This window comes from Phalacrocorax carbo, chromosome 12 (assembly GCF_963921805.1).
Source record: "Phalacrocorax carbo chromosome 12, bPhaCar2.1, whole genome shotgun sequence".
In the NCBI taxonomy this organism is placed as follows: domain Eukaryota; kingdom Metazoa; phylum Chordata; class Aves; order Suliformes; family Phalacrocoracidae; genus Phalacrocorax; species Phalacrocorax carbo.
This window is the reverse complement of record NC_087524.1, coordinates 15,398,829-15,423,611: the sequence shown is the minus strand read 5'-3', so window position 1 is coordinate 15,423,611 and position 24,783 is coordinate 15,398,829. Positions and strand designations below refer to the sequence as shown.

At 40.9% G+C, this 24,783-nt stretch overlaps 1 protein-coding gene across 2 annotated transcripts in view; it reads left to right on the top strand.

The window, feature by feature from the left end:
- The first annotated feature begins 1,591 nt into the window (after positions 1-1,591).
- Positions 1,592-24,783, top strand: part of HSPA12A (heat shock protein family A (Hsp70) member 12A) — a 59,394-nt gene continuing 36,202 nt past the window's right edge. For both annotated transcript variants that reach the window (XM_064464233.1, XM_064464232.1), the window contains exons 1-4: positions 1,592-1,829; positions 16,101-16,186; positions 18,146-18,273; positions 23,928-24,114. In XM_064464233.1, the coding sequence (XP_064320303.1) occupies positions 1,802-1,829; positions 16,101-16,186; positions 18,146-18,273; positions 23,928-24,114 (429 nt within the window). In that variant the 5' untranslated portion in view covers positions 1,592-1,801. The remainder of the gene's footprint in view (positions 1,830-16,100; positions 16,187-18,145; positions 18,274-23,927; positions 24,115-24,783) is intronic.

Below are 24,783 nucleotides of genomic sequence, written 5' to 3'. Positions count from 1 at the left end.
AAAGCAAAACTTTCTGCTATTTAAGTCTCTTGTCAGGAAACCAAGTATTTGAGCAGTTTGGTTTCTGATTTCCAAGGCTGTTTTATGACAGCATAAATATTCAGCCTGACTCAAAATAGGTAATTAAAGCCGAGTATTGGCCAGATGTTCCCCTTTGTTGCCTGGCGTGGAACGGAGTGAAGCACAGGCAGCGGCAATCCCAGTGCGTGCTCTCCCAGTGCACGCTGCCCTCGGCTTTTGGCAGGTTCTGCGAGTGATCCCCGTGTTACTGACTGTCCACATGAATGCAAGCTTACAGCTGATGGGAGTGATGGAGTGAGCTGCTGTTCCACCATCCCAGAGTGCTCCTTCCCTCTCTTCTCCTCAACAGTTCAGGAAATCCCTTTGTGCAGCTGCTTTGGGGAGGTGGAGAACCGAGTTCAGCTTTTTGCCTGGGCGAGACAGGAAGATGTTGGTCATCTTTTCAGTGAGTACAGGATTGGTGAAGGCCTTTGAGATGAGACAGGCGTGTAGATGTGAAGCAGTTTACTGCTTTAATTTTAACCTTCTGTCCTCAGAGTCAATAAAACCTACAGGGAACAGAGCTAATGCTGCAAGAAGAGAAAATCGAGGAACAAATAGAGGGAGATGCTGAGTAAGCACCTGCAGTGCCTAGGGTTTTGCTTCAAAATTTGCCAGTCCTCAGGGGTTTCACAGGGATCCTGCCTTGTGTGAGTGACAGCCTTGGTGAGAGGCCTCAGGAGAGACTTTGGGTGGATTTTGCATTGTGATCAATGTCAGTGACCTTCTGAGCCTGGGAGCCAGCATGGGACTGAGGCTGGGCTTGCAGTTAATCACCCTGATTTATTCCACGTGAACTGCTGGCAGTGCTTTCAAAATGTGAATGGCCACCACGGCTGGAAAGTAAAGGAGAATTAGACCATGAAGCATGGGAGGAAAACAGGAAAACATTTTCTCTAGCTCCGAGATTGTTCATGGGAGGATACCAGACATATTTTTATTCTCAAATTTGTAATGGCTTCTTACTTAGTTTAGAAAACTCTTTTAAAGCTTGATCATGGGTTAAGTGACAATAGGGGTGTCTCTCTCCCAGGTCACAGAGACAAGTTAATTAGCTAAAACTCACTGGGAAATAAAAAAGAGATTCTGGCCCTGCTGGCACTGCAGAACCACAAGGGAGAGTTCACCCCAAAGGCAAATAAAAAAAATCCCATGCTGTAAAGGTTACCCTGTAATTCATGATTTTGGGGGACCCGTTAATGATTTCTGACCGTTCAGGCTGGCTGAACACAGCCCATACAACCTGAAGGTGAACAACCAACGTAACCTTTGTGAACAAACAGCATCGCCCCGTCTCCCGCAGGCCTCCAGACCCCTTTCCTAGCGCCCACGATTGAGGCAGGGTGCTATTTCGGCCACGGAGGGGGTGCTCTTCTGATAGCTGCCACCGGGAGGGTTTTTTCTGCTCCAGTTGCCGTGAAATCCGCATCTGGGTCTGGGTTGGGCCGGGCTGCCCCGCCGAGCGCCCCCGAGCCGCAGCCCCGGGTCCCTTGTGCGGCTGCGGGGAGCGGGCGGGGAGGGGCGGCGCAGCCCCGCCGCCGGGCCGGGCGCGGAGCCCTGCCTTTGGCCGCCCGCAGGAAGGCGCAGCGGGGTGGGGACGGGAGGAAGGAGCGGAGCCTCCCCTGAGTGGGCAGCGCCGCGCAGCCCCGCCGCCGGCCCAGGCATCGGCGGGCGCAGTGAGCGCGGTGCGGAGCGGCGTGGCGTGGCGGAGAGCCGCGGGGCGGCGGCGGGCGGCCGGGCCATGTCGGAGACGGAGAGCGGTGCTGCAGGTAAGGGGAGCGGCCCCGCTCCGCTCCGCCGCCCCGCTCCCGCCGGGCCCCCGCCGCAATGCGGGAGCGCTGCGGGCGCGGCGCGGCGCAGCCCGGGCGCTTACCCCGGCTAATCGGGGAGACGGTCTGGAGCCGGAGCCCCGTCCGGAGGAGGGGGAGGCGGGAAGGCGGCGGACAATGTCCCGGCGGCTCTGCCGGCCCCGGCTGGGTCCGCGCACGCCGGGCGGCCGCGGCGCGGTGTGGGGCAGGGCCGCCACCCCGCCCTCGCTGCCCCGGTGGGGTGCGGGCGCGGCTTGGGGGTGTCCCCACCGGGAGGGTGTCCCCACCGGGAGGCAGGGGCGGGGGGGCGTCTCGCTGTGGAGCTCGGCTCCGCGGAGCTGCCGCGGCCCATCGCGCACCGTCCCCGGGGGCCGCCGGTGCAGCGGCGTTGGGGGGGGGGGATCCAGGTGGAAAACAATACGGCGGCATCCCTCCCTGCGGGGGGGGCTGGAAAGCAGGGGCTGGTGGTGAAAGGAAGGAAGGCGCCCTTTCTAGCGAGTAGCCTGATGCGCTGGAAAAGAAAGACCTGGGAGACAGCGCTGGCTGGGATGAGAGGCCAGCCTCAGCATCCTGGCGCTGCGTCGGGGACCAGAGAGCTCCCGACGAGGCACAGGGGTGGGATAAAAGCCGAGTGGTTCCGTTTTACCACGTTAACGTGTCTGCGGATCTCTAACTTTGCAAACTTGACATGCGAGCTGAGGCCGGTCCGAATCTCGTTTTGCCTGAAATAAGGATTCTGTGGTTTCGGTCCGTTTGTGACTACGCTGAGGCTGATGAAAATAACACAACCTTTGCAGGACAGGGCTGGTCTGTCCTTCTGTGGGAAGGGAACTGGGGGAGGGAAAAGGGTTCCTAGGATACAAATGATACGGGTGAATAACCCTAAGGGAAATGCAGACTCAGCCTGATTTAACTTGATCTCTCCATCCCTTCTTCTTCACTGAATGCTGCAAAGATTTGAGGAAACTGTGATGTTGAGCCTAAAGTGCTGGCACTCATTTATGGGGAGACTTAAAAGGTTGAGCTTATACAGATCGTAATGGGATTTGGGGAATATTTGGAATGAAATAGCTTAATTGCTGTGCAAGTGGAATAAGAGAGTCATAAAATATCTGTTTTTAAAACCCCAGAAAACCATACTTAGAAACTAGAGGAATCTTCAAAATGACCTGCTCTATTGGATTCCCTCCCTGACTCCCCGTCCCTGTCGTTGTGTTGTCCCTGTTCCCCCCCCCACCCCATGTTCTCTCAGTGATTCCTAAATAAAGTCTCTAATGTCTGTTTGGTTTGAAGCAACCTGTAACAATTTTCTAGTATGCAGCTGACAAAGGTAAGAACAGACTGATAGTCATTTGTCTTTTAGATGACAGGGTATCATGTGTTTTGTATTCTGCAAAGTTCCTAGGTTAGTGCACTGCAGTGCTGAAATTAAGTAACTTGTGATATAGGGAGAATCTATGCAGGAGGGATTTTATTAGAAGACAGAAGACTGTGATTTGTTATGCCAGAAATCTTTATGTTCTTTTCCACACACTGGAATGCTGAAGCTGTCAGAGAAAAAAAGGCTTCAGGGATAAAATGTGATTTAGTGAGTGTTTTAGTATTGACAGTATTGAAGCTGCAGTCACTTAGTGCAGCATACTACAATGCGTAAAAGAAATGCCCATATGTAAAATAGCCAAGTGTTGTATGCAGTGCGTGCCAATCATTTTTATAGCTTCAGCTAGCACAGCATTGCGGTATCTGCAGCTTGGTTAGTATGAGCCTGGATTAAATTGTTCATACCCAGGAGCTGTTGCATGTAAATCTTCTAATTATTTTGGCATTTTTAAAGCCATTGGCTCGTAATTGGGTGATGCCGATTCAGCCGACAAGTTTTCCTTTATGGTACTGTAACGGTGTAAAGCTTTCGGTCTGAATATTTAGTTCATTCCCACTGGGACAGCAGTTGGTGTTCAGCAGAGCAGCCCTGCTCTGTACCTGCAAAGTTCCCCAAAGCTGCAGTCGTCTGTAGTGAGGCCCCAAGAGGTCTGTTCTGTCCAGAGGCTGATTTAGCTGGTGCATGTACGGCATACAGGAGCTTCATCCTAGCGTAGAGGGTGTGACCAGGATGCCTCTCAAACAGCTCCACCAGGAGCCGGGGCAGGCTGCTGCAGCCTTGGATGTTGGCTCAAGTTAGAGCAGCCTTCGCGAGGCCAGTTCTGTGCAGGAAGCCCAGAATGTTGCCTCAGATACAAAAGACCCTCTCCCTGCGTATAAATGTCAAGATGTAGGATCTGTTTTGCTTTCTGACCCTGTCACTGGTGGTTGGGGTTATATGCGAGTTGGCTGGTGTCTCATCTTGTGCTCTTTTCTGCCAAATGCTTTTTTTTTTCCTTTTTTTTTTTTTTTTCCTGTTGAGTTGCTTTGACCTGCCATGGCCAACTTCTCCCATTTTCATGGGAATGCTGTTGCAATTTTTGTGTCCCCTTCTGGATGCCATATCTGCTGTTGCAATTAAGTCTGGATTTTTTCATTCTTTTTTTCTTTTAAAGCTACAGGTTCCTGTCAACTATTTTAAAATTTTTAGTTCCTTATTCTTCTAAGTTGTTCTGGGTGATTAGTTCCCCTTTTGCTGTCCTCTACTGTGATTTCACTTATTCTATCTGTAATTGCATCAAACAACCATTCCTTTCTTAAAAAAAACCTTAAAAATATACTTTTTATTTTAAAACAATAACATCCAAAGGATCCCATCACCTCCATTTTCTGTACCTGAATTGGTTCTGCCTTTTGACGATGTGTCAAGTGGGATTTCACAAGTGCCTGACTTCAAAGAGCGCACCATTTATGGTTTTAGAAACTTCTCTCTGTTGCTGTTTCAGTCTGTAGGTATTGTGAAGGAGCAGCTTGTCTTTTTTGGGTATTTAAGAAAGCTGTGCTGGCTCTCAGTAAATGATGAGGGAAAACGTGAAAGGAATAAAAAACAATAGACTAAAATGATGCTACATGCAAGCAGGAGAACAAGAACAGTCATGACTTTAATTAGATATGAGGTAACATAGCCTTTTTTGGGAGTTTGGATATATTCCTTTTATTTATTTTTTTTTAAGTAAAGTAAATGTTGACATTGTCCATATGCAGCTGAGTGAAATATTTGGAGTATTTTGTCTATCCATAAATGACTTCAGTTGCTTGCTTATTCAGCTTCTGTGTGGCACTTGTCACTTTTCTATTAAACAGCTTTGCTAGTTGAAAACAGAAAAAAAAAACCCAGAAGTGGGTGAAAATCCAGGTTGCATTGCTATCCTGCAGGCATGTTTGGCTGTATTTCCCCAATGGTGAAAGAGAGAGAAACCAGGGGGATTTGGAATCCGTTTTGGGAATGAGCTCTGAAGTCCATCGGTTGTGCCTGTAAGCGGTACGTTCGCTTCACAGATGTTTTACTGAAGAGTGTGCAGCTGTTTGGTGATGTAAGGTCACAGATGTTGGTGTTGCGCTGAGGGAATTGCTGCTGCCAAGCATTAACTTCAGGGATCTGAAATTCCTGTGACATACCTGCAGGCTTCATCTTCTTCACCTTGACAAATGTCTTGGCTCCTCGGTCATTAAATGGAAACTGCCTCCTCTCAGTGACCAGGCACATTTTTGGTCTTAAAAAGAACATTCCGTAGCTCTCATTACTCCAAATGTGAACTGTGGCTCATATGCTGTGCTGTTAAGAAACATAGTGCTGTGCATTTAAACAAATGCAAGTTTTAAATTTTGCCATAACTACTACTAAAGCAGTCAGTTTGCAGTGTTTTAAAATTAGGATGGCAGCAGTGAACTGTGTAAGTAATGGGTATTAAACAGGAAATTCCTTCAAAGTCTGTCTCCGAGGGATTTGAGAAAGGTTTTCATATAAATAAAAAGGAAAATGTGGTCAGTTCTAATAAAGTAAGCAAATAAATAAACTAAAATACTCAGAATATGGTCCTCAGCGTTCAGGCTAGAAAGCCTTTGTTCTTTACTAAGGACTTGACTAAATGTCCTTACTCAGGACTGCATCAGGGTGTGTCAAGGACATCAGAGAGCAGCTTTATGAACTGCAGTGATGTGCCCCGTCATCAGCGCGCTGCTGTGATCTGCTCGTGTGCGAGAGTCATTTGGTGCTTGCTGGCCCAAATCGGTAGCTCTATCGTGATTGATTTGCAGGGCTCTGGGCACACAGATCAGTTCTAAGGGCATCTTAATTTACGAGAACAGGAGACTTGGAGAGGGTTTTTCTTATATCTGTTGTTTCTTCTGTCAGTAATTCCCCAGTGCCTGAGTCACACCCTCAGACTGTGCTCTGCAGATGCAGTTTCTGAAGAATATTGAGAAATATTTCTAGTAATTCTCATAATTTGGAGTCCAGAAATAAGTGTGTATGTGAATGGATTTTAATAGTAGCAATTTCATGTCATTTGAGGGACTTTATTCACTTACTCTCCATGAAGAAAAACTCTATTACCAGAGCTCACCCAGCCTGCACTGGTTTGCTTGGGAAAGAGGCAAAGGCAAATCATTCTCCTTATGCTACTTCCTACTCCCATGGGGAATAATCTGGAAACACTGCTTTGATTTGTCCGTTCCTGGATACATCTTATGTTCTTAGCGTTTTTCAGGACCACCCTCAGGGGTTGAAGCAGATTTTCCCTATGGGTCTTACAGTCCTGAGTGCTCCATGTCCACCTGTCCCACGCAGCCTTCCCACGCAAGGCTCTGTGTGTTTGTGTTCACACTTTCTTTTTCCCTGTTCCCTGTGAGGTCTGAAGAGTGGGTATTTGAGTGTCTCTCTCCTCGTTACAGTGATTGGGCTGGTTTTTTTTCTATTGAGAGATAACATTAAAATCACAGTTTCTTTAATATGTCACTGCCATCTCCAAGTCATTGCTTGGGAAATGCATTCCTGTGACAATTCGGTGTTGTGGATTTCATCATTGGTTGAGGACTCTTGATGCTTTCTCCACGCTTAAAGATCAAAATACCTGTGGTTATACTAGGCTGACTGGGAACTAGCCCCATTCCCTGGTGCCAAACAGATCCAACAAATTTAACATCTCTTTCTCAAGTTTCCATGGATACCTTAGTAGAGCACATGCTGTAATCAGAACAGCAGGGCATGCCGTTTACAAAAGCTTTCAGGATTGTCATTATGGAACTGCTGCATTGGAAAATCAACCTTTTGTAGTAGCTCTCTTGCTTACTCAGCCATTCTCCTGTTATGATTTTAGCCATAGGAACTCCTTTGCAGGCCATACCATCTGCTTGTTGCCGTGACTGTGTAACTTTCCAGTTGGTTACCTGGCTGGCCAGTGTTGATCTAGGTGTGATGTGTACACGTAGTCATGGCATTTGAATGTGAGCCTGATGGGTGATAGTATAAAAACCTCTGGAAGTGGATTTTGGTTGGCGATTGCATGATTTTGTGATCTCCTTTACAGATCCTAAACATGTACTTTCTTCTGTCCATGGCTTCTCTCCTCATAAGGTATTCTTCCTTTAAGCCTGAAAGCTGATCTTTTTTCCAAGATTGTAAAATAAAAAGGATAAAGAAATACAAACTTCTGATTTAGCTATAGAGTGTCACTTAGAAGCTAAATCAATAGCCATAGGCTATGGATTCAGGTAACTTTGCTAATGAATTGTCAAATGTGATACCAATTTTTGCAGTTTTGCAACAACTAACATTCTCTTATCTTCCCATCTTTGAACAAAATAATGTTTAATAGCCCTGAAAAAATATCAAGGGTTTTATATATAGCATCACTCATGCTGACTGCTATGAGAAGTAATAGTTATTCTAGTTCGGCTATTCTTTTTACCCTGTGTACCTCTTTCTCTGGGTTTTTTTGATCAGGAGAGGGAGAGAGGTTTGTTTTCTCTTGTCAAGACTACAAATGTGTGAATCATGTTTGGCATTCCTGAAGATTGTCAAAATGAAGAATACAAACATTTTCAAGTGTTTATCCCAATTCATGTTTTAAGGAAAAGGAGTCACAGCATTCATCTGGCTTGATGCACTGCAAGATACTTCATGAATCTAGGAATGCTTGATAACTAAATAACCTTTTTGCCTTCTAAGTAGACAAGTACCTCCAAAAGTGTCCTTATTCCTGTGGGCTGGACACATGGTCTGGAAAAGCTGAACAATTCTTATTCAGTCTTTGAATAATATTCCTTTGAATAGCTTGATCTTGAAAAGTAAATATAGGATTGCAGTGTTTTCAGGATACAATTGTGTACTGAGATGGTTCTTAAGGAACTTGCAGAAAATAGGGATTTTTATAACTCTGTAATATTTTGATCTTGCTTTTTAAAAAGAAAACCCAACCAACCAGCCCACCCTCAGCTGGTAAGTGATGTTTTTCCCAAAGAAATTATTAGCATCACAAATGTTCTGTTTTATGAGTGTGGTCCTGGGAATTAGAGCATAATCTTATTAGTGCCATTCCTGACAACCTTGCAGTGAACCAAGTAGATGAGGTGGATGATGACAGATGTGATGATGAAGGAGAAGCCAGAGTAAACCTTTTCTAGGAAAGTATCTTTTCACAGAACTGAGGTTCTGTACATCTGTGTTTTGTTTTCTGTTCCTTACGTCTTTCTGTTTGGAAGCAACAAGGGAGGTGATGAGAGATACAGGAAAACAGTGCTTGTGCAGAGGCAAATAGTGCAAGGAAGCATGAAGGAAGCAAGTTCATAGGAGAGCTTGTTGAAGGAAGAGAATGTTAGTGCATATTAAAGGTATCTATTACCGAACTATGTCCGTGCAGTATTTGGAAAGATCCTGGAGAGTTTTCTTCTACCACTTTGAGCTGCAAAATCTGTTGGTAACCCACCTTTATCACAACATGCAGCCTGCCCTCTCCGACCTGTAAACCAGGATCAGATTGTTCTCTCCTGGCAGTAGTGCATGGGTGTGGAAGAGCTGGAATTTGGGAAGAGAGCAGTCACTGGAAGGTGCTGCTGGTGAGCTCCCCAAACCCCAGGCTCTGGGGAGTGAGCAGGTCCTGAGCAAGTGGGAACCATGTCAGGGCTGGGAAGGAAGAGGGAGCTGACTGATCACAGAAGCTGGAAAGCTCTCTGGTCATTCAAGGTGGAGCTGGATTTACAGTGTAGATGGTGAATGGGTTTGAGTTTAGGGCAGCTTTATGGTCAGACTTAACTATTGGTAAGGACCTGTCTGAGGCTTTACAGACCCAGTTGTGAAGTGTGCACTGGTGTGTGATGGCTCTGTTTTAGTCCAGCTTACTAAGCATTAGCAAGGTCGGATCATATCTAGGTAAAATAGTTTAGCCAATGTCCTGTCAAAAAGAGGAGAAGTGAGCATAACCCATGTGGCATTTTCAGAAGGTTATTGCAAGTTCTTGTGTGTTTCTTTCATCTTAAGTTTACAGAAAAAAGATGGTGTCTTTTGGTTTCCTTTTGCTGGTGAGGTGCAGGAAAATGAATATTATCCACAGTGAGTGATGGGATGAATCTGGGGTTGTTTTTTGATAGTCTTAACAATAAAAACTTAAATTATCTTAGAAAGCTTGATAACATAGCGGAAAAGTAATTCCTCCAGTCAAACTGTAATCATGATGGGAGGCAAAGTAAAAGCGTAAATGAAAAAGGTCAAAATTTTAATGAAGAATGTGTCTTATTTTTAGAATTTTATCCAAAGAATTGACAAATTTTTGACTTAGGAAATCACTGTGCCCTAACCAGTATCAGTGTGATGAATACCAGCTCTTTGGGTGACCAGTTATTATGAAAGGGTATCGGGAAACTTGGATTTGTGTCAGAGATTAGCTATGGCTGTATTCATAGAAGGGAAGTGTATTGCAGTCTTCCACAAACCAGCTGGATGCCTACTGGCATTTTAAAACAAAGACCTCTGATTCCATTGATGGTAATAGCAGTGGTGTCATTTATTTCAGTGGAAACAGAGAGTTCTTACTTCTGATATGAAATATGGGATCTTTTCATTGTGCATAAGAATATTTTAAGTGCTGGTTTTTTTATTTCCTTCTCTCTCTTTTTTTTTTTGTTGTTCTAGAATTATTTTCAAAGGGCATCTTTGTATTTGCAGTAAAATGCTCTAGGTTGTCATGTTACATTTGGAAGCTGTGACATTTTGTGCTTAATGCGAAGCAAAATCTCAGCAATAGGAAAAGCTGAATAAGGTTTTCTTCATCAGTGCAGCAGTTGCCAGCTAATAGCAATATGGTAAACCCCTCCTTTCCTGTTGTGCAAACACCATTAGCAAGCTTTGCTCGCAGCAAAATTATTATTGATGCTCAAAATGATATACAATGTTTTGAATGAAAAATAATGTTTTTAGTTCCATTCTTTTATTGCCTGATGGTTACCCTATACCCATATTTTGCTTAGTACATAAAGATTGGCTGCAATAGTGGCATTTTTAGTAGGTCTAGCGCATCCTGACTTACCCTGTGCATCTGGTTCATCAGCCTACAAATAACCGAGAGGTTGAACAGAGTTGGCATACGAACAGCGGGTATGCGTTACACAAATCAAAAAGTGTTATTGCAGCTTTCCTCTTGAGGCAGGATGGTGTACTGCAGGCATGCACAGATGGGAGTTTGGGAGAGCCTGGAGAAGGGTGTGCTATCCACGTCTTCCCAGTGGGTCCTTGAGCTCAGCCAGAGGCTCAGATCTGCACAATGAATGGAATTCATTGCATTGTACATTATATAGTGAAAACAATGACTTGTTATGAAAGCACTTCTTAAAATGCTAGAAGTATGATCTGGAATAGGGAACGGTATTGATCCTATTGTTGATTCAGCAAATCATGAGAAGAGTTTCATTAGCAAGTGTTGGGCTTGTGGCCACTCTGGCAGGATAGAAATACAAATTAACTTAAGATATGTTGATTGGCATATAACATGCACAGTAGTGTTCAGGCGTGTTCCTACAGAGAGGTGATTTCACAGTGATGCTGCCTATTTTCTGGTTTGCAAAACAGCTGTAAGAGTTACAGGCCGTGATGAGTCCCTTTCACCATCACTTGGAAGTGAGGCCTGCCAAGGTTTGTAGAGTGCACTTCTCTCCCGGCCAATCCTTCTTTTGTAAGCATGACTCTAAAGTACTGCAGAAGGTGCCTGAGAAGGTCCACAACAGGGTTTCTGATGGCAGACTTTCGGCTTGATACCTAGTTTCTTCTTCTTTCTTTTTATTTAAGTTGTTTCTTTTCCAAAGGCTAAAGTGGTGACATGAGACATACTCAGGAATTTTCCCCCTTCCCTGATCTGACTGCATACCTGTGCTTTATGCTGTTGAGCAGCATATCCTGCTTCCTGAATTCCTGCGTTTACTTGTCTTCTTTGATTCTTCCTTAGGGACAATGTATGCTTGCAAAAACTTTAGCTTATCTGTTGTCTGTGCTACGTGGATTACAGGGAACCTTCTGTTAGTAGAGAATCCACTGCTATGGCATGCCACTTTGCTGTTGAAATGAACGATTTCCCTCATGTGAAGCAGAAAATTTTGCTGATGCGTGGTAGCTGAATTATATAAGGTTCAGATATTTAATAAAAGCTGATTTTAATAGGAAAGTGAAGATTTTGTGTAGCTGCTGAAAAAAAATGTTTGTTTTAGTACCTACTGCCTCAGTGACTTACAACTGCAAGGTTTAGCAGTAGTCTTTCTTAAGCAGGTTTAAGCCTGCTGTCTTAAAACTGATCATCTGGGACTGTAGTGGTCCGTGTCTGATACTTTCAGTGGTTTACTAGAAGTCATTTGTCTGGTCCTGAGTAGGAATGTGTGACAGGGGCTCCCAACTATTCAGAACAGACTGATAGTCTTACAGAGGAGATCAGCTTCCATTAACTGATCTTTCTAAATAAAAAATTAGCTTGGTCCTGCTCTCTAGATCTCTTACAAAATCAGATTCAGCTGAGCGTGCTATTAGTGAAATGTTCACACTACATCAGCTAAGTTCTTAGAAATGCTGTGGACTTTGCTTTTACTCTGTATTCTGTGACACTTAAAGGTTAATCCTTTGTTGCATTTTGTCATCAGCGAACTTGGAAATCTAGAACATGGCTGATCATTTAGTGAAAAAACAGAAAAATGTAAACTGATTAGCTATTGCAGGAAACCGCAGAAAATAAACCCTTGCATGTGTTTAGATGAAAAGAAAAAATTCAGATTAGATCTGCTAAACCAGCAATTGCAGCTAATATGATAATGGACATGATTCATTATTAATACAGTATGTGCTGATCTCATAATTTCACCAGTCTGTAATTGTTTGGGAGTTTGCAAACAACCTTTCAATGTAAAAAAGAAGAAAAAAAAATGCTGAAAAAGAGAGTCTTCTCTATTTTCCCTTTTCTTTTGGTCACCTTGAAAATGCACTAGGTGTTCTTTGACAAATGCTTGTGTCAGCACTCAGGTCAGAAATTGTAATGGTGTGGTCAAATTCATTCTATACAGACTTAGTTAACTGTCAAAACCCCTGATATACAAAGTCATATTTCAAGTTAATGATTATAGGCATCAGTGTACAGAGTAAATGAAAGGATTTTTATTCAAGAAGTTTGTATCAGAAGTTTTTAAAATATTGGTGTGTTCGAAGACTTACTATAATTCAGATTCTAAATCAGATTCCTCCATTTATTTTGGCATGCAAGTTGTCAAGAATCAAATGTTTATTTAAAGCCTGCTGTTTAGCGATATGTTTTTTTCATAGTCTGTAGTTTGACACAGATAGTGATCCTCAGTAAACATGGGAGATAAAGCTGGAACTTGAGCTATGTGGGACACTACTTGTGCTTTTTCGTTACAGAAGCCTTAAAAAGTCATCCCACTCCTAAGAACTGTTCCAAATACCATGATACTACCCAGGACATCTTTTTAAATTGTTAAGAAGAGGAATTTACAAAGGCTAGGCATCTTTTCCTATTTTTTTTTTTTTTTGGTTGTTGCATGATTGCAAGTTGGGTTCCTTGCAACCATTAGCCATTCTCTGGCTTGAAACAGAGGCTTTTTTTTTTTTTTCTATTTAAGATCAACCAATCACAGTCCTTTAGAAAGAAGAGATTTTAAAATATCCTAGAATCCTAGAATATCCATGTATTTAACACCCTTTGGAACACAGGTCTAAAAATTGTGCATTTTTACACATGCACACAAAAAAATGCATGTGTTCCCCAAGCAAACGCTAACTCAACAAAATATGAAAACTCCCACATGGACAAGTATATTTCAACACCTTTCAGATGGGTTAGATAGTATAATGTTACAAATTTCCTAATTTCATTTAGTTTTAACAACTATTTCACTACTTGTTAGAAGAACTCTTGGCATTAAATCCAGGGTGACTGGCTTGCAAGCCATTTTCTGCAAATGCCAACCGCTCCGATAAATGACTTTTTAACTTCCCGGTATTCTGAACTACACTCATTCATTTATTAACTTTGCAAACTCTCTGGTAATGTTGGGACCTCTCTTAACAGCTGATTTACAATATAACAATTATGGATGCCCGAATTATTGCACATGATTAGTCTCATGAAATGAGTTGCACTGCAGTGCAACTGCTGCTCGTGCCAACGCGATAGCAGCTCTACAGTCACTGTAACAGAATGTGTCGGTTAAAATTTTAGTTTGCTACTTTAGATGTTGTAACATTGTCTTCTGTGATTTTCCTCTCTTGATCCAACAACACTCTGGGCTGGTGGCATGTAGGACTCACTGTAGAATTATTTTGTTTAGCTGGGTATTTGCAGGAGCAGTGGTGAATACAGTGCAGAATGGTCATGGGTTTCAAAGGATTTTGTTCCTCTGGTCAAAAAATACTGATAAATCACCAAGAGCTTAACCATCCAGCAGATTTGAGCAGTTGATGAGAACTAGAAAAAGTTAGACCTTCCACAAGTCAAGCTTTTATGCCTCAGTTTTCAAGAGAATTCTGAAATTGAAATGGACTATTTATTTTGATGAAAATATCGAAGTCTGTTTTCTGTTTTAAGTGATATTTTCTACAGGTGGCTAAGGCAGACCTCCCATCTCTGTTTAATGTTGTTTATTTGTTAGAAAATATTTTTGTAATTGTTGGTACAGTGCGTGTACTTGTATACACTCTATACCTCTGGATTATCACAAATTAATTGGGTTGAATAAATTATTGATAGAACACCACCCAAGTTAGCACAGTTTCATTGGATGAATATGAATATTGCACTGGTTATTTAATCGCTGCTCTCTGAGAGACAAAAAAATGTGTATGCTGTCACATGGGATTTTCTGAGTTGCATATAGAGCTATAAATAACTTCTCAAAGTACACCCAGTCTGATAACTGGAGACAGGCTGGAAAACAGGTTGCTGAAACACGAGTGCTGAAACAGGTAATGAAGAGAATTAGTAACGAAGAGAAAAGCTGAAAACACATAGATAGTGATTTGATGCCTACATTTTTAGGCTCCAAAGCCAGCATCCTTCGTGGGGGATATGTACCAGCTTCCAAAGATGTTGAGTCAGTATTGCAAGGTCCTGGTCTGCTCAGGAAGTACTGCTTCTGGTCCAGTCAGGAATGACAGCAGGATGCAAGGAACCCGTTCTGTTACTAATTCCTTTTTTCCCCTGTGCTGAAATATTGTTCTTCAATTCTACAAAAAATGCCATGTTGATGGTACAAAAATTAATCTGTTTTGAAAAGAGGAAGAAATTGCACAGAAGAGGCTGATAACAGCATCTGAGGCTGGTAGTGGTCCCTGATCTAACTATATCTTTATGAACTGAGGCAGATTCTGTGCTTGCCACGTGTGGCCTGTGGCTTTTTGTACTTTACCACAAGAGGAATAATACAATAAATTCTTGAAGAACTTGTGAAGGAAATGTGAATATTTTGCTTCTGCAAATACTTCTGAAGATCAGCCTGAACAGAAATAAGCATTGTTACTAGAGCAATATTAAGATTTGGAGGAAGATTCCCCCGTGGTCAGATTATCCCATAGTTGCCTACTGCAGAGTTTTTGCATCTTCCCAGGGAAATGACACCTACCTGATTACCAGGAACAACAGGATTCTTCATTAAGTAGTTCTGAGGTCCTTTCTTGGAGAGCAGCTCTTGTGTCATCTTAGAATAATGCTCTGACTTATCAGTTATATCTAGGAATTGCACACTATACATAAATATGCATTTTATTGTGTGATACACCTAAGTAGGTGATAAAAATAAGTTAAAATGTATTATCTAATATCTATTATTAGATTTTAGATGTTGTTAATCTTTAGAGACTTATTAAATAATTCTGCATTACATCTAATTAGCTTGTATTCTACAGAAGAGAATTCAGCAAACTCAAGGCTTAAATCTGGGGACAGAGGAGCTATGAGCATGCACAGGGTGTAGGGCACCTTTTCTACATTTCGTCTTGATAAACAATTGCAGTTTTCATAAGAGAATATATTATATATAAATCCATCTGAGTCATCAGTGCTTAATAATTTTAATAAGCCATTTCCTTTTCTATCATTAATGTGGTAAATATCAGAAGAAAAAACAGAAATAGTGTATTACAGTATTTGTAACTCATTTGGTATGTTTCTTTAAATGAAATTTCAGTATTGTGTGCAGGGTGAAAATATTCCTTTGATGATGTGTTAATAATACTTTCATTTTTCCCAGCTGGTTTCTGTCCTGCAGTAATATTAACAGCTGCAAGATGTTTCAGTGCAGAGTGTACTGAAGAATAAAAACAGAGACAGTATTGGGAAAGTTTCAGAATAAAGGTTCATGATGGAATAATTGCAACTTGCTCTTACTGCGTAGCCAAATTGTTATCAACTCCTCTTTTTCTGTTAAAAGGGGTCTGTCTTTTTTGATCTCACAACTTGTGTTTAGTTTCTGCATTCACATATTTAAATCTTAGGCCATTAATGTCAGTGTATATAGTTCAAGCTATTTGTATCAACGGTGACTTCTGAATATATTTAGGAAGACTTTTAAGATTATACATGGTAACGTAATAGGCAAAAGAATGGAAGTTAGTCATTAAGTTCAGAAAAAAAAATTAAAACCAAAACTGCAGTTGTTTGTCTTAGCATGTTGTAAGGGAAAAAAAATATATTTTACTTGGCAGCTGTGGAATTTGCTTTCTTTTTTTAGCAGATTTGTTACAAGAAGAAGATAATGTAGCAGTATGAAAAGCAACTGTCCTATCCTACTCATTCTGCTTGCTGACACTGAAGAATTTTTGTTTCCTTTCAGATGCAGTTTCCACATCTGCTTACTCATCGCCAGCCAAAAGTTTGGGAGACCCTGGAATAACTCCACTGTCTCCATCACATATCGTGGTAAGAAATGTACTCTTAACACACTGCATGTTGACATTACTTTCTCCTGCCTGTTTGGTGGCATGTAGTGTCTTTAGAAAGTTGTCATTTCCTCATATCATGATTGTTCTTGTTATCCATAGTCTTAAGTGAAATCTTGGTCACACTGGAGTTGGTGACAGAGCTCTCATTCATTTCTTTGGGGTCCCAGTTTTGCTTTTTTTTCTGTCTTGCTGAGCTGATGGATTTGCTCCTGCATGTTTTTATACCAAAGGCAGGGGCTTCTTGATCCTCAGGGTTCCCTGTCTTTATCACTGATTTATTTAGGCAGCCCCTGAAAAGTTTCATTCTGTTCAGAAAAAAAAGGATATACATGATATTCAACAGTAAAATCTGAATTCTCAGAGAAAAGAATCTTGTCCAACATATATGTATAGAGAATCTCAGAATAGAACTGTTTTAGTTTCTTAAGGAAAATAGCCACTTCTCTAAGTTTTTAGAAGAAAGCAAATGTCCCATAAAGGTAGTGTGTTTTAATTTCTTATACATCGTGTTCATTTTGTTGACAAACTCCCATTAAAACTAAGTCCCATCTGTGTTTAAGATCATCTGCATCATCTGTAACACAGCATATGCACAGTGTATTTCTTGATACTGCAAGGGATCATGTTCAGAACACATTGATACCCTTGTCAGATTTCTTCCTTTAGCTCTTTGAATCAGGTTCAGAGTGGTATAACATCCCTCCTCAGGATTTCCAGAGTGTTCTCTTGTAAATTTTTGCTTTTATTCCCTTCCTTCTCCATATAGTATAGAAATTCCCCCTTTTACTGCTGTCATACTGATGAATTTATATCATCTTTCAGTTAGATTTGCTCCTTAAACTCTTTGAGGAAGACATAACCTATTGCTGTAGTTGAAAAGATTTATTAGGAAAATCCAAACAAGTGTTTCATTAGTTGAGACCAAACCTTGTTACTCTCTCTTCTCCATTTTAAATAGCATACCTATGGGACGATCTTGGAAAATGTAGGGTTGCAATAGAAAGGTGCTGGAAGTAGCAGGCATGGAGATAAAGGAGTTACGTAAGATACGTGAGGCAGGGAGAAGGATTCAAATTCACTATAAGCAGCTGAACAGTTTCCACATTTTAGCACAGGCAGGAGGAAAGAATGCATATAGTGTTTACAAAATAAGTGTAATGTAAAATCTTTATAAGTAAATTGTTTTAGACTGGATATTAGGAAATATTACTTCACTGAAAGTGTTGTCAGGGATTGGAACAGGCTGCCCCGGGAAGGTGTGGATACCATCCCTGGAGGTATTTAAATGACATTTGGATGTGGTGCTTCAGGACATGGTTTAGTGGTAGACTGGCAGTGTTAGGTTTATGGTTGGACTCTATGATCTTAAAGGTCTTTCCCAACCTATATGATTCTGTGTATGAATTACCATGGGATATAAAGCTTGTCGCTATGTTTTGGGTTGTTCTGTCTCCACTAGTTTTGAGTGGTAGTAGTATGTCATGTTCAAGGTTATGACATAGGTAACTCCTAAAATGACCAAATAAGTCCCAAATATACTACATTGATGGATAGAAACATGTTCTTCAGTTGATCAATTTAAGAAAAAACCAAAACAAAACAGAAAACCCAGCCCAAATAACATCATGTTTAGCCATAAGTTTTAATGATACAAGATAATAACTGTTCCAAGAAATTAGTATGAAGGAAACTCTTGATTCAGAAGGTTAGGTATAAAAGGGTCCAGCAAATACACTGAGTTGTATATTGAATTCCTACTTCCATTGGAATGTGCGGCTTTCTGGTATCAACTTTGGTCAGAAATGCAGCTTTAGGGAAATCCTTATTTCCACTGAAGAGATATGCATGTCTCAGAGAGCAGAAACACTGAAAGGTAAGACAGGTTACAATTATTCTAATCAGTGACTCTGTCTATTTTGCTTCTGCTATTTAACAGAAGGACTCTGATGCAGATGATGCTGTAGAACAGTTATTTCTTGTTGTTGTGGCTATTGATTTTGGCACAACATCCAGTGGCTACGCCTACAGCTTCACCAAGGAACCAGAATGTATTCATGTAATGAGGTAAGGGCTGCAATGCAGCATTTATTTTTTGATCGTGATAACGTGGATTGTCTGCAGTAGCTCTAGATATTTTCTACAGGAGCTTGAAGCGTCTAGATTTGTCTAGTGTTTCCAAAGTGTACACCTTTCTCATGGTTATAGTCTTTTTTTGCATATTATTTTATTCTAATCTGCTTTAATAATCAATGTGAACACATCCTTTCACTGTTATTTTGCTGAGTTTACAAGATGACGTGGGTAAAAGAAGGGATCAGTGAGTATTTTGAATTATTCAGGGAACAGTGATAATAATTAAGTCAGGATGCCCTTATCTCTGAGATTGAGAGAAACTACACATTTATTAAGGTTCATGGCATTTCCCAGGAACTGCCCGTCCCCTGGAATCATGCTTGTATACAGTTGTACACTTAGTTACTTGCACCCAGAAACTGGTAGTTTATTTGGCTGATTTCATGCATATTTATGTATAAATAAATATATGTTATATATATATTTTATATATATATAATCAGATCTCTGATAAAGACCCAGGGATACTGGGAAATAAGCAACCAAAAGGCATGAATGTGAAAATTAAAGTTTGATGTGAAATCTGTTCTGTATTATACATGTATAAGGGAAGGATTTTAGATGCTATCATCTAGGGGGTTTTATTTTTTATTTCTTGATTAAATCAACACAATATAAATCTATGCATATAAATATTATGCAATGACAAATGCAAAATCTGTTATGGCAGATACATGAAAGGATTGCCCTACAAACCGTATTTATAGTGGTTTTTATTTTTTCTGAAGTTTGTTCTTTTACAACTAAAAACCTATACAATTCTTATTGAAGTGTCTTTAATATTACTGTATTGTTACAAGACCAAGATACAGCTAATTTCACATGTAAATAAGCTATGTATGAAAAGCTTAGCTGTAGAAGTTCTTCTAAACAAAGCTGCTGGTATAGCAATAGGTAATGTACTGTTTATAGCACTGTAATACTGAGAACAAAAGGGCAAAAAGACTAACTTGCTGTAGTGCAGTGTGATATACTGTAATTCTTCTATTCAAAGATGCTAGCTGAATGCAGCTCTCTAAATCTCAGTAGACAGTATTGACTGTGCAGTCAGTCTGCATAGCTGGTTTATATATGGTTGCAAAGTATTTCAGAGACCTAATACAGATGCAAATTCTGGAATGGTATTAGGCCATCCAGTTACAAAGACACCCACCATTTTCAGTATGGACGGGTAATGCTTCAAGGCCTTTTCTGCATCCCACCTATCTATTGTTCAGCAAACAACGCAGGAAGCTGCGTGAGGCTAGAAGTCAAAGGACATGCCATGTGTTGTTGTCTCAGACAGGTTACAGGGTTGTAGAATCAGAACCCATGTTTATTAATTCCTGTTCTCTTTTGACAGCAAATAATTAAATTTCTTAAAGAAGTTGGATGAAATGAGGGAAGACATCTCTGAAGCTGTACCTGAAGAAGCCTAAATCCTATATACCGTGCTGTTCTTACAATCTCTTTGGAGATTTTACTGTGTGAAATCCTTACTGGTTTTAGGGATGTCCTTTAAGCCCTTTAGGAGTCCAGCCCTTAAGCCTGGGCCTTAAGAGTCAAAATTTTACCTTAGGACTTGATTTTGCCCTTGGGTTCACACCATGCTGCAGTAAATTACAGACTATATTCTCCTTCCAGGGTACTAGACTTCCTGCTGTAGATCACTGAGACACTGAAATCTAGGTGCGAAGTGGCCAGCTGAGAGTATGTTCCAAATCTTAAATCCTATTTTACTACTTACGCTTCAGAACGCCATATTCTGTTCTGTATGCAATAATGGTAGCATGATTGTGATTTCAGACCTGTGTAGATATTGTATGAGATCCTGAGGCGGAAAGAAATGAAATGAATTGATCAATTTCCAGTGAGAAGGGAGGAACACATTTTGGGGGGGAGAAGTATTCAGGTTTCCAACAAGTATTTCAAACAATGGTAAATATTTTAATACCAAGAATGATTTCCCACCACCACCAAAAAAAAAAAATAAAATTGCTGGCAGGGGAGGATTTTGGCAAAGATATAGCTGAAGCTGAATTATGAAATAATGTATATTATATATATATTTATACATAAATATGCATGAACTCATAAAGAATTATATATATATCAAAATAAGGCTTAGGTAGCTGAGACGGTATTAAGAAGTTCAAAATCTGTGTATAGGAGGGCTTACATGTAGGATAATTTACAAATATTTCAGCAGAGTAAATGTAACTTCCCGCCTGCACTCACGAATGTTTACATTAAAATACAGCAGAGCAATGATGCATGGTTCTTTTTGCTTCCTAACATTTTTTCCACCTTCCCTCTTTAGTGTTGATCCTTTCCAGACATTTAGAGTTCTGACTGCCTTTTAACAAAGCTGCTTTTCTGTAAATGTCTCAGTGAAGGGTAAGATGTGTTTATTTAGAAGGTCCTACTTCAGAAAAGAGTGAACACACAGGGCTTTAGTACCAAGTCTGAGTGTAGCGTCAGCAAAGTTGTGATTCTAGTTGTGTAGTTACTAGACAAAGTCATGTTTTTGACTGTGTGTGTTTTTTTGCTATGGTGCCCAGTACTTAAACAAAAAAGCAAACAAAAAACCCCACAACATCCCCTTCCCCAACCCCCCCCCCCACCTCCCTGCCCCCCCAAATAAAACCAAAAAACCCTCACCAAAAAAAAACCCTCCCAAAACCCCAACTGAATTCATAAGCAATGACCTAACTAAGTTCTTTAAGCGTATACCTAGCTTTAAATTGATGAGTAGCCTCCTTCACTTCAGTAAGCTAAAGCCTGTGTTTGGAGTTGGGCGTGTGTTTCTAGATGATCGATGAATGACTATCTTGATTGCATAACATTAGTTACTGTTTTATCGATTTTTAGGTAATACTTCACATCTGTCAACCCTTACTAGTTGGATCATCAGGTCCAACCGTATACCTAACATTACCATTTGGAGAGTACTGCTGGCTTGTGTTAGGCCGTGCTCTTAACAGGCATCTCAATTTTTTCCCCCCAAGAGCATTATTACCATCATTTTGCCTGTATTGGGATCATAAAAGAAAACTGCAAATGAAGGTGTTGAAATCCTAGCCCCATTGACTAGAAGCCTCCACTAACTGGTGAGACTAGGGTTCCTCCTGAGAAAGGGTCCCAGTCAGGAGTTACCATGCACATGCCTTTGTCTGCAGCTGCAGCTCTCTAGAAAAGATGTCACACAGGAATATTTTTAAAGCTCTGATTGCAAATGGTAAAGTAGGACTTCCCCTTCTGTTTCCTAATTGCACTTTCTGTGATTGAACAGTAAAGCAGGCTGAGAACTTCAGAACTTGCTGAACGATTACCATGTCTAGTTTCCATCGGAAACTCATCAGGAAACAAACATCCAATTCTCCAGGTGGCTTCGAAAATTTCAGCCCGCACCACTGAGCATCGATTTGTCTTTGTTTAAACTGTGCCTTAAGTGTACTTATTCCGGAAAGAGAAAATGTGCCTAGCCATAATGAAAAATAAAGAACAATTATTATTAGCCACATCCTATTTATAGACTTTCCCACCGGTGACTCAGAATGAATCATTAATGATTCCAAGTGAAAACGATACCAGTCTGTCTCCTCTCTGCTCGCAGCGGGTGTGTGGGATTTAACGTTCTGGTGCAATTTTCTGTTCACGGGCTGTGGGATCCCAGCTTCTTCACACTGGAGCCATGTGTTTGCCGTAACACCTACTCAAAGACTCTGGAGTTGACCAAGTATGTTTTTAGCAGCAGGTTAGAAGAAACGACATGGAGCAGAGCCCTTGCCAGCTGATGACAGCTTAGGGGCTGAGCAGCTGGGCTAGGGAGATTTAGGAAAGCTTTTTCCGAGTGGATGAAAGTGGAAATCAATCCACTTCTCATAATACTTTTTCTGCTTTCAGAGCAGTGGTATTGCCCTCTCTACTGAAGTAAATTCATAGACATGGTGATTTCCTGCCATCACTGCTGCTGGTGCGAGAAGGGGCAGATTTTGCTCTTTTTGATTTAGTGGAATGGTCTGAAGGGTTCCCAGCGCTTTAGAAGATCCTGTTCCATGTTGTTTTGCCAAGAATTAACCCCTTAGATTGAAATTCAGAACGTCAGTTATCTGCCTCAGTCTGGAGGCTAATTAATTTTCAATTGGCCCAACTGCTTCTGAGAGTGAAATGGAAAAGACTTTCCTACTGCATAATCTTCCTGTGTCACATGAACAAGTACCACAGAACAAGGCAATCTTTTTGTGCTTCAGAACGAGGACTTTGGCAGTAGTATATTATGGAAGTGTGTTTTGCTATCTTTAGAAAAAAACAATCAACATGTGGTTAAATAATGAATGCAGTTGCCTCCTGTTTGAGCTGCATTATGATCACGTCTGACAGCACAAAGCAGATTTTCCACTGACGCGTTTTTAAGACAATGTTGTCTGCTTAGTGTGTGTTTCCCATGCTGAAAGCACATGTATTTGGCATGAGGGCAAACAGTAACGTGAGTTTCATCTTCTTCCATTCTGCTTTTTTTTTGATGGAAAAGTGAGGAGAAGACAAGAATGCTCACAGTTGTCTCTGTGGTACAACTTTCTACTGCCTTACCTTGTGGGCCCCCGTGTCTCCCCAGTTTCTGCTGCATTTAGTGGTTGTTCCCATATTCAATGTTCTTACTTATTTCCTTATCTGTTCTGTGAAAGGAGCCTCGTGTTGCTTTCGCCTTAATACTTTTGTGCTTCTTGGGCATCCTTGAAAATACCTTCACAATCTTGATAAGATGGGTTAGTTTTATTCATTATTTCAATGGATGGTGGTGAGGGAGCGGTGCCTATACGATACTTGGGGGCTGGGGGAGTCTGTTTTATTTCTGACAGACTAAAATTTTTACAGCATTTTGGGCATTTAATACAAAAAATCCATCAACTTCATGTGAGCAGAGAGTGCAACACAGAGTTCAACACCCACAGACACGTCTTCAGAGTTTCAGGTGTCCAGGAAATTAGGTACACGAAGAGGTGTTGCTTGAACTGGCTTGTCTTACTTCAGAGAGATTTCTCTGACAGAAACAGGGCTTTAATTGACTCCTCTGCAGTGGTGTTCAGCTGACTTGAACAGGTCCCTAGTTCAAAATGGGGGAAAATATCCCATACAAGTAAGCATGCATGAAGTTTGATTGGCAGTTGGGTAGGCCATTTTGAGGATTTGAGTTTTCATTTGTAGTGTTCTTGGATAACTACTTGATTTTTTTTTCCTTACAATATTTATTACACATGTATGTTTAGTTTGAAAATGTAAGTGTAATACTGTTTCCTTGTTAATTGTGAGTGGCTTGCTTCAAGGAACCTGTATTTTTATCAAAGACAGTATCATTATGTCCTTTAAAAATATACAACTAACTGCAAAATTTATTGACTTGTTGAAATTAAAATTACAGTCCTTTTTTCTTGGATGTGAGTAAAAGCACTTGGTTTTGGTATTATAAGGATCAAAATTAGTGTCTTTGGAGGGGAAAGCAGTCTGTGCAATCTGCCACCAGATTCTTTTCTCATGATACACTATTTTTTCTGCTGCTCTAAACATTAGTATCACTTACCGAAGCTGTTTCATTTGTTGGACAGACGATGGGAAGGAGGAGATCCAGGCGTATCCAGTCAGAAGACACCAACTACTATCCTTCTAACACCGGAGAGAAAGTTTCATAGCTTTGGTTATGCAGCAAGAGATTTCTACCATGACCTGGATCCCACTGAATCAAAGCACTGGTTGTATTTTGAAAAGTTCAAGATGAAGCTACATACCACTGGTGTAAGTAATAACCAGCTCTCTAGGATAATCGTGCATTTGCTGCTCAGATCATCTTCCTGTGGATAGTGCTAGATGTTGCCTAAAGATTGTGAACTAGATGTGAAGCAGCTCTATTTCTAAGTTTAGAGAGTAAATAAAGTAAACTTCTGAGTTAACAGTATGTTTCATTTTGCTTCTCCCTCCATTTGGCGAGTGTATTTCGCCAGCCTTCTTTCTCGATCTTAGAAGTTCAGTATCTGCTTTGTTAGGTCTTCATGTCCTAGTTTTCCTGGGTGAAATTCATAGCTGTCTAGGGAGTCTCTGTGAGGTCGGTTTGTTCTATAAATTTGCTCAGAAAGCAGCAGTAGAATATAAGAGCCATACTGAACTGTAGTGCAGAGGAGCACATTTACCCAGAGTTCGTTGTCAAAACTGCAAGTGCAAATCATGCTGTTAATTTGATGTTACTCCTACTGATTATATTTTTGTCTTTAAACCAAGCCATTCTAGAGCTTTGGGACTTGGCCAGTACTTTCTGTATTGAGGTGTTTTCTGGTTTTGTGTGTTGTTGGGAAGCCAAAAATCTACGCTTTTAACTCTTAACTTGGATTAAATGTCTTGCATATGCTGCTTTGTTGTAATTAATTACAAATACATTTGTTGCAATTATTTAGTATTTAGTCCATATTT